The 10,209-nt window shown below is 38.5% G+C and overlaps 1 protein-coding gene across 1 annotated transcript in view; it reads right to left on the bottom strand.

Annotated features, from left to right (window-relative positions):
* The window catches only part of LOC149470700 (uromodulin-like), an 81,367-nt gene extending 79,630 nt beyond the window's left edge, over positions 1-1,737 (bottom strand). The window contains exon 1 of the mRNA XM_089661615.1: positions 1,590-1,737. Within this exon, the coding sequence (XP_089517741.1) occupies positions 1,590-1,653 (64 nt within the window). The 5' untranslated portion in view covers positions 1,654-1,737. The remainder of the gene's footprint in view (positions 1-1,589) is intronic.
* Between the last annotated feature and the right edge of the window lie 8,472 nt (positions 1,738-10,209).

Consider the following 10,209-nt stretch of genomic DNA (forward strand, 5'->3'; position numbering starts at 1 on the left):
TCTATCTATCTATCTATTATCTATCTATCTATCTATCTATCTATCTATCTATCTATCTATCTATCTATCTATTATCTATCTATTATCTATCTATCTATCTATCTATCTATCTATTATCTATCTATCTATCTATCTATCTATCTATCTATTATCTATCTATTATCTATCTATCTATTATCTATTATCTATCTATTATCTATCTATCTATCTATCTATTATCTATCTATCTATCTATCTATCTATCTATCTATCTATCTATCTATCTATCTATCTATCTCTGTCACATTTTGGCTAAGGACCTTTCATGCCCAGTAAGTAGGGATGGGATCAATGTAAACCAGTTCAGGACAAACCACAATAAAGCCGAATCCAGACCCCATTTATATATATATATATATATATATATATATATATATATAATTTTTTTCCCCTGTGTTGTAATTTATATATTGCTATCTCTATACAGCCATTTGCTTTTTCAAACTAAAGGTGAAAGCAGTAAAACTGTGAAACGCATCAGTTCATTACTCCTGTAATTTTGACCATCACATAACTGTGTGTACTGTATATCACAGTCGAACATATATGATGTTCAATGCCTTTTGGTGTATGATTTTAGCCTTGTTTCGATGACACAATAAAACTTTGTCTATGTTATTAAATTTGTATTGAGTATCTATGTCAAGGTACATTTAAAGCCCCAAATGTATTGAGTTTCTCTGATCCCATTATTTTTGGAATGTGGGAGAAAGGGTTGAAGCATTTTTTATGGAAGTGATAGTGCCATAATTGGGTATGTCTGATGGTTCCACCAACATGGAACTAAAGTATATACAATCTCTTAAGTATCTTACTTACTATAAAACTTTAACCAGTCTGTAGTTAAGACGTTAAACCCTTTTTTTCAATATAGGCACCACATTAGTCTTGCACCAATCCAGTGGCACCAAGCCAGCCATTAAAGAGTCTGTAAAATTAGAAACAATGGCTTTGAAATAACAGAGCTCAGCTCCCTAAGCACACATGGGTGTAAGCCATCTGGTCCCAGGGCTTTGCTCACCTTTAATCTTTCTGTCTCTGTAACATATTAATTCCCTGGAATTGTGGTTCATGTGAGGTTGTGGTAATACTGCTCCTGTGACGGACTTGAGCTGAACAATTTTCCTTTGTATACAAAGAGCTAAAGAAGATAAGTTTTTCGATTTACCTTTTTGTCCCCAATCTGAGCTATCTTGTAAATGGACCCACATGCTCAGACTATTTTTGTTTTTACTATCAATAAATTTAAATCAGCTTTGGGAGTTTGCATTTATCTCTTTCACAAGCTGTTGTTCACACTGGCAGATTTATGTGATTTCATACCTAATATGTTATATTATTGAGTTTGCTGGGGAACAGATATATGATATATAATAGGGGAAATTCTAAGTGTAGGATCTACCCTTCCCTTGTTGGGTCTGTAGATGTTTTATTGAGAAAATTAGGCTCTCCGTATGGTGTCTGCTCACCACCATCAATCACTACACCATAGACCATCCCTAACCCTCCCTGGGTGGTTTATCCACATCGATTGACCTGAATCTACTCACCAGCCGTCCCATGGGGAGCACACAGCAGGACCAGGAGGAAGAGAAGAGACATCATTCTTCTCATTGAGGAATCTCCTTTCTGTATCGATCCTTCATCAACACAAACCGCTCCCAACAGCAGTTTGTTCACAAATGTGAGGTCCACTTACCTGCCTCCCTTTTATAATGTGTCTGTGCAAATGGGGAAAACCAAAATTGTCTTTTGTCACATATTTCCTTTTCCTTTACGCTCTTTGTCACATGCAATAACGTCATCGATAATCCCCAAGGCGTTGTCATATAAAGTTTTAAGCACTCCACAAAGCCTCAGGCTAAATATGTTCAATATTACCATTTTTTCAGTATGATGTATCCTTGTCTTTATTGTTGTCAACTGTCACTGAGCTTTTCATGAACTGAAGAGTGGGTGGAGGTTGACAATTGTTATTTCTTTTTATTATTTCTTACTTATATATATACAGCATGAACAGAAATTCAACATATTACTATTTATCAGCCTTCTAACCTCTTCATCTCCCAACACTATCGACCCTATATATGGGGAAAGCGGTTTTTACATTTCCACTATGGAAATGTTTCTACAATAGCTATGACATCACTTAAGATAACAAATATAGATATACGGGCTGGCACAGTGGCTTAGTGGTTAGCATGTCTGCTTTGCAGTAAATGGGTCATGGGTTCAATTCCTGCCCATGGTGCCTTCTGCATGGAGTTTGTATGTTCTCCCTGTGCTTGCGTGGGTTTCCTCCGGGTACTCCGGTTTCCTCTCACACTCCAAAGACATGCTGGTAGGTTAATTGGCTCCTGTCTAAATTGTCCCTAGTATGTGTATGTATGAATGTGAGTTAGGGACCTTAGATAGTACTCCCCTTGAGGGTTAGGGACTGATGTGAATGTTTAATACATATGTGTAAAACGCTGCGTAAATTGATGGCGCTATATAAGTACCTGAAATAAATATATATTGATTATTGATAACAAACAAGGCTTTCTTTTTGCGATATTGTCTTGCGAAAAAATTATTTACAAGTAGAAAGGTAGATCAAAATTGTAAATTTTATTCTGTTGTGTCCTTTTAAATATGACAATAAGAATATGATTTTGGTACAATTATTTACCTTTTTAAATGTAACATTGAAAAAAGAAGAAAAAAAAATAAAACAAAAAAGTTTACCTATATTAATGATTAATAAAATAAAAATAAACTAAAAGAAAGCAGAAAAATAACAGCGGAAAGGAAAAAGAAAAGGAGAAAACTGTGGCTGATCATGCTGAACAAAAAGTTATGAAAGGGTTAAACAGAAAAAAAAGTTTATTTCAAAGCACTGAGCAATATGCTGGCACTATAGATAAAGGAATATTTTGTCTTGAAAAAAATGATTTTCCTTTCTTTTAAGCAAGCTTTAGACAAAAAAAGGAACAAAGCAAAAAAACAAAACAGTGTCATTTTAATATGACACTAAAAAATATGATTCTGCTAGAAAATCATTGACAAATTATACAAAATAAAATAAGTATTTACATATTTATTTTTTTTATTTCGTACCTTTTTAATATGACACTAAAAAAACAAAGAACAAAACAAATGAAAAAAAAAGTTTAAATATGAACGATTAATAAAATAAAAGGAAAAGGAAGCAGTTAACTAGGGCTGAAAAGGCAAAACTAAGAGGTAATATCGGGTTAAACAGGGGAAAAAAATATTTGAAAAGCACTGTGCAAACCATTAGCTCAATAGATAAATGAAGATATCTGAAATATGTATTCTATTCAAATAGAAATTTTTTAAATGATCATTTAAGTCAAGATTTAACAAATATATAATCATAGTTACAGTCTGGTTAAAAAAAAGAAACAATTCCATGAGGTTCAACCTACAAATAAAAAAACACAAAGCACACAGAAAAAAAATGTCCATATACATGATCCTATACCCACATTTGATCTAGAGGAAGGTTAAAAAATAACCTAAATAAAGCCGGAGACAATATGCTCAAGTAGGTTTGAAAAAATCCTTCCTCATCCTGGTTATTGGTGATTATACCCCCCCTTATGTATTATACATGGAGATCATATCCCCCCTTATGTATTATACATGGAGATCATATCCCCCCCTTATGTATTATACATGGAGATCATATCCCCCCTTATGTATTATACATGGAGATCATACCCCCCCTTATGTATTATACATGGAGATCATATCCCCCTTATGTATTATACATGGAGATCTTATCCCCCCTTATATATTATACATGGTGATCATATCCCCCCTTATGTATTATACATGGAGATCATATCCCCCCCTTATGTATTATACATGGCGATCATATCCCCCCTTATGTATTATACATGGTGATCATATCCCCCTTATGTATTATACATGGAGATCATATCCCCCCTTATGTATTATACATGGAGATCATATCCCACCTTATGTATTATACATGGAGATCATATCCCCCTTATGTATTATACATGGAGATCATATCCCCCCCTTATGTATTATACATGGCGATCATATCCCCCCTTATGTATTATACATGGTGATCATATCCTCCCTTATGTATTATACATGGAGATCATATCCTCCCTTATGTATTATACATGGAGATCATATCCCCCCCCTTATGTATTATACATGGAGATCATATATCCCCCTTATGTATTATACATGGAGATCATATCCCCCTTATGTATTATACATGGAGATCATATCCCCCCTTATGTATTATACATGGAGATCATATCCCCCCTTATGTATTATACATGGCGATCATATCCCCCCTTATGTATTATACATGGTGATCATATCCCCCCTTATGTATTATACATGGAGATCATATCCTCCCTTATGTATTATACATGGAGATCATATATCCCCCTTATGTATTATACATGGTGATCATATCCCCCCTTATGTATTATACATGGAGATCATATCCCCCCTTATGTATTATACATGGAGATCATATCCCCCTTATGTATTATATATGGAGATCATATCCCCCCTTATGTATTATACATGGAGATAATATCCCCCCTTATGTATTATACATGGAGATAATATCCCCCCTTATGTATTATACATGGAGATCATATCCCCCCTTATGTATTATACATAGTGATCATATCCCCCTTATGTATTATACATGGAGATCATATCCCCCCTTATTTATTATACATGGAGATCATATCCCCCCTTATGTATTATACATGGTGATCATATCACCCCTTATGTATTATACATGGTGATCATATCCCCCCCTTATGTATTATACATGGAGATCATATCCCCCCCTTATGTATTATACATGGAGATCATATCCCCCCCCTTATGTATTATACATGGAGATCATATCCCCCCTTATGTATTATACATAGTGATCATATCCCCCTTATGTATTATACATGGAGATCATATCCCCCCTTATGTATTATACATGGAGATCATATCCCCCTTATGTATTATACATGGTGATCATATCCCCCTTATGTATTATACATGGTGATCATATCCCCCCCTTATGTATTATACATGGAGATCATATCCCCCCCCTTATGTATTATACATGGAGATCATATCCCCTCTTATGTATTATACATGGAGATCATATCCCCCCTTATGTATTATACATGGAGATCATATCCCCCCCTTATGTATTATACATGGAGATCATATCCCCTCTTATGTATTATACATGGAGATCATATCCCCCTTATGTATTATACATGGATATCATATCCCCCCTTATGTATTATACATGGAGATCATATCCCCCTTATGTATTATACATGGAGATCATATACCCCTTATGTATTATACATGGCGATCATATCCCCCCCTTATGTATTATACATGGAGATCATATCCTCCCCTTATGTATTATACATGGTGATCATATCCCCCCTTATGTATTATACATGGAGATCATATCCCCCCTTATGTATTATACATGGTGATCATATCCCCCCTTATGTATTATACATGAAGATCATATCCCCCCCTTATGTATTATACATGGAGATCACATCCCCCTTATGTATTATACATGGAGATCATATCCCCCCTTATGTATTATACATGGAGATCATATCCCGCCTTATGTATTATACATGAAGATCATATCCCCCCCTTATGTATTATACATGGAGATCATATCCCCCTTATGTATTATACATGGAGATCATATCCCCCTTATGTATTATACATGGAGATCATATCCCCCTTATGTATTATACATGGAGATCATATCCCCCTTATGTATTATACATGGAGATCATATCCCCCTTATGTATTATACATGGAGATCATATACCCCTTATGTATTATACATGGCGATCATATCCCCCCCTTATGTATTATACATGGAGATCATATCCCCCCCTTATGTATTATACATGGAGATCATATCCCCCCCTTATGTATTATACATGGAGATCACATCCCCCTTATGTATTATACATGGAGATCATATCCCCCCTTATGTATTATACATGGAGATCATATCCCCCCCTTATGTATTATACATGGAGATCACATCCCCCTTATGTATTATACATGGAGATCATATCCCCCCTTATGTATTATACATGGAGATCACATCCCCCCTTATGTATTATACATGGAGATAATATCCCCCCTTATGTATTATACAGGGAGATCATATCCCCCCTTATGTATTATACATGGAGATCATATCCCCCCCTTATGTATTATACATGGAGATCATATCCCCCCCTTATGTATTATACATGGAGATCATATCCCCCCCTTATGTATTATACATGGAGATCATATCCCCCTTATGTATTATACATGGAGATCATATCCCCCCTTATGTATTATACATGGGGATCACATCCCCCCCTTATGTATTATACATGGAGATCATATCCCCCTTATGTATTATACAAGGAGATCATATACCCCTTATGTATTATACATGGAGATCATATCCCCCCTTATGTATTATACATGGTGATCATATCCCCCCTTATGTATTATACATGGAGATCATATCCCCCCTTATGTATTATATATGGAGATCATATCCCCCCTTATGTATTATACATGGAGATCATATCCCCCTTATGTATTATACATGGAGATCATATCCCCCCTTATGTATTATACATGGAGATCATATCCCCCCTTATGTATTATACACGGAGATCATATCCCCCCTTATGTATTATACACGGATATCATATCCCTCTTATGTATTATACATGGAGATCATATCCCCCCTTATGTATTATACATGGTGATCATATCCCCCCCTTATGTATTATACATGGATATCATATCCCCCCCTTATGTATTATACATGGAGATCATATCCCCCCCTTATGTATTATACATGGAGATCACATCCCCCTTATGTATTATACATGGAGATCATATCCCCCCTTATGTATTATACATGGAGATCATATCCCCCCCTTATGTATTATACATGGAGATCACATCCCCCTTATGTATTATACATGGAGATCATATCCCCCCTTATGTATTATACATGGAGATCACATCCCCCCTTATGTATTATACATGGAGATAATATCCCCCCTTATGTATTATACAGGGAGATCATATCCCCCCTTATGTATTATACATGGAGATCATATCCCCCCCTTATGTATTATACATGGAGATCATATCCCCCCCTTATGTATTATACATGGAGATCATATCCCCCCCTTATGTATTATACATGGAGATCATATCCCCCTTATGTATTATACATGGAGATCATATCCCCCCTTATGTATTATACATGGGGATCACATCCCCCCCTTATGTATTATACATGGAGATCATATCCCCCTTATGTATTATACAAGGAGATCATATACCCCTTATGTATTATACATGGAGATCATATCCCCCCTTATGTATTATACATGGTGATCATATCCCCCCTTATGTATTATACATGGAGATCATATCCCCCCTTATGTATTATATATGGAGATCATATCCCCCCTTATGTATTATACATGGAGATCATATCCCCCTTATGTATTATACATGGAGATCATATCCCCCCTTATGTATTATACATGGAGATCATATCCCCCCTTATGTATTATACACGGAGATCATATCCCCCCTTATGTATTATACACGGATATCATATCCCTCTTATGTATTATACATGGAGATCATATCCCCCCTTATGTATTATACATGGTGATCATATCCCCCCCTTATGTATTATACATGGATATCATATCCCCCCCTTATGTATTATACATGGAGATCATATCCCCCCTTATGTATTATACATGGAGATCATATCCCCCCTTATGTGTTATACATGGAGATCATATCCCCCCTTATGTATTATACATGGAGATCATATCCCCCCTTATGTATTATACATGGAGATCATATCCCCCCTTATGTATTATACATGGAGATCATATCCCCCCCTTATGTATTATACATGGAGATCATATCCCCTCCTATGTATCAGTTTGGAGTCTATACCTCTTCTAATACAAGACAATATTTTGCTCACTTTAGAACCCGCAGCTTGGCATTGCTGCCATTATTAAGCTTGTGATCTACCAGAACCCACAGATCCTTCACCATTAACCCCCCAGTTATACCCCCCCAGCTGTATGATGCATATTCTTAGCCCCCCAAGTGCAGAGCCTTACATGTATCAACATTAGCCCTCATTGGCCCCATAGTCCCCCAATTACACAGAGCATTGAGGTCGGCTTGTAAGTTGGAGACATCCTGTAAGGACGTTATTCCCCGGCACAGCTTGGTGTCATCTGCAAAGACTGGAATGGGATTTATAATCTCACACCCCATATTGTTTATAAATATATTAAAAAGTAAGGGTCCCAACACTGAGCTTTGGGGTACCCCACTAATAACACTGAACCTTGGGGTACCCCACTAATAACACTGAACCTTGGGGTACCCCACTAATAACACCGAACCTTGGGGTACACTAATAATAACACTGAACCTTGGGGTACCCCACTAATAACACTGAACCTTGGGGTACACCACTAACAACACTGAACCTTGGGGTACACCACTAACAACACTGAACCTTGGGGTACACCACTAACCACCCTAGACCATTCAGAGTATGAATCATTAACCACTACTCTCTGAATACGATCTTTTAGCCAGTTTTCTATCCATTTACATTTGAATTTCTCCAGCCCGTAGACTTTACCATACACATTAGCCGTGTGTGGGGAACTGTGTCAAACGCTTTTGCAAAATCCAAGTATACCACGTCCACAGCCACCCCTCTGTCCAAGTATACCACGTCCATAGCCACCCCTCTGTCCAAGTATACCACGTCCATAGCCACCCCTCTGTCCAAGTATACCACGTCCACCGCCACCCCTCTGTCCAAGTATACCACGTCCACCGCCACCCCTCTGTCCAAGTGTACCACATCCACCGCCACCCCTCTTTCCAAGTATACCACGTCCACCGCCACCCCTCTGTCCAAGTATACCATGTCCACAGCCACCCCTCCGTCCAAGTATACCATGTCCACCACCACCCCTCCGTCCAAGTATACCACGTCCACAGCCACTCCTCTGTCCAAGTATACCACGTCCACTGCCACCCCTCTGTCCAAGTATACCATGTCCACCACCACCCCTCTGTCCAAGTATACCACGTCCACAGCCACTCCTCTGTCCAAGTATATCACGTCCACAGCCACCCTTCTGTCCAAGTATACCACGTCCACCGCCACCCCTCTGTCCAAGTATACCATGTCCACCGCCACCCCTCTGTCCAAGTATACCACATCCACAGCCACTCCTCTGTCCAAGTATATCACGTCCACAGCCACTCCTCTGTCCAAGTATACCATGTCCACCGGCACCCCTATGTCCAAGTATACCACATCCACTGGCACCCCTGTGTCCAAGTATATCACGTCCACAGCCACCCCTCTGTCCAAGTATACCACGTCCACAGCCACCCCTCTGTCCAAGTATACCACGTCCACCACCACCCCTCTGTCCAAGTATACCACATCCACTGGCACCCCTGTGTCCAAGTATATCACGTCCACAGCCACCCCTCTGTCCAAGTATACCACATCCACAGCCACTCCTCTGTCCAAGTATATCACGTCCACAGCCACTCCTCTGTCCAAGTATACCATGTCCACCGGCACCCCTATGTCCAAGAATACCACATCCACTGGCACCCCTGTGTCCAAGTATATCACGTCCACAGCCACCCCTCTGTCCAAGTATACCACGTCCACAGCCACCCCTCTGTCCAAGTATACCACGTCCACCACCACCCCTCTGTCCAAGTATACCACATCCACTGGCACCCCTGTGTCCAAGTATATCACGTCCACAGCCACCCCTCTGTCCAAGTATACCACGTCCACAGCCACCGCTCTGTCCAAGTATACCATGTCCACAGCCACTCATTCTTCTGTCTTTCATGAATCCATGCTGTCTGTTGCTTAGAATATTTTTTCTAGCAAGAACACATCAAACTCTCCAGTATCTTCCCAACTATTATTCTATAATAAAAATTATAAAATGAAATACCGTGTATCACTGTTCAGCATCCTGCATTGAAACATTGAATGTATATCTGAAAGAA

The sequence above is a fragment of the Staurois parvus genome, unplaced genomic scaffold (genome assembly GCF_062004578.1).
Source record: "Staurois parvus isolate SC_StPar_1 unplaced genomic scaffold, SC_StPar_1.0 ptg000034l, whole genome shotgun sequence".
Classification (NCBI taxonomy): Eukaryota; Metazoa; Chordata; class Amphibia; order Anura; family Ranidae; genus Staurois; species Staurois parvus.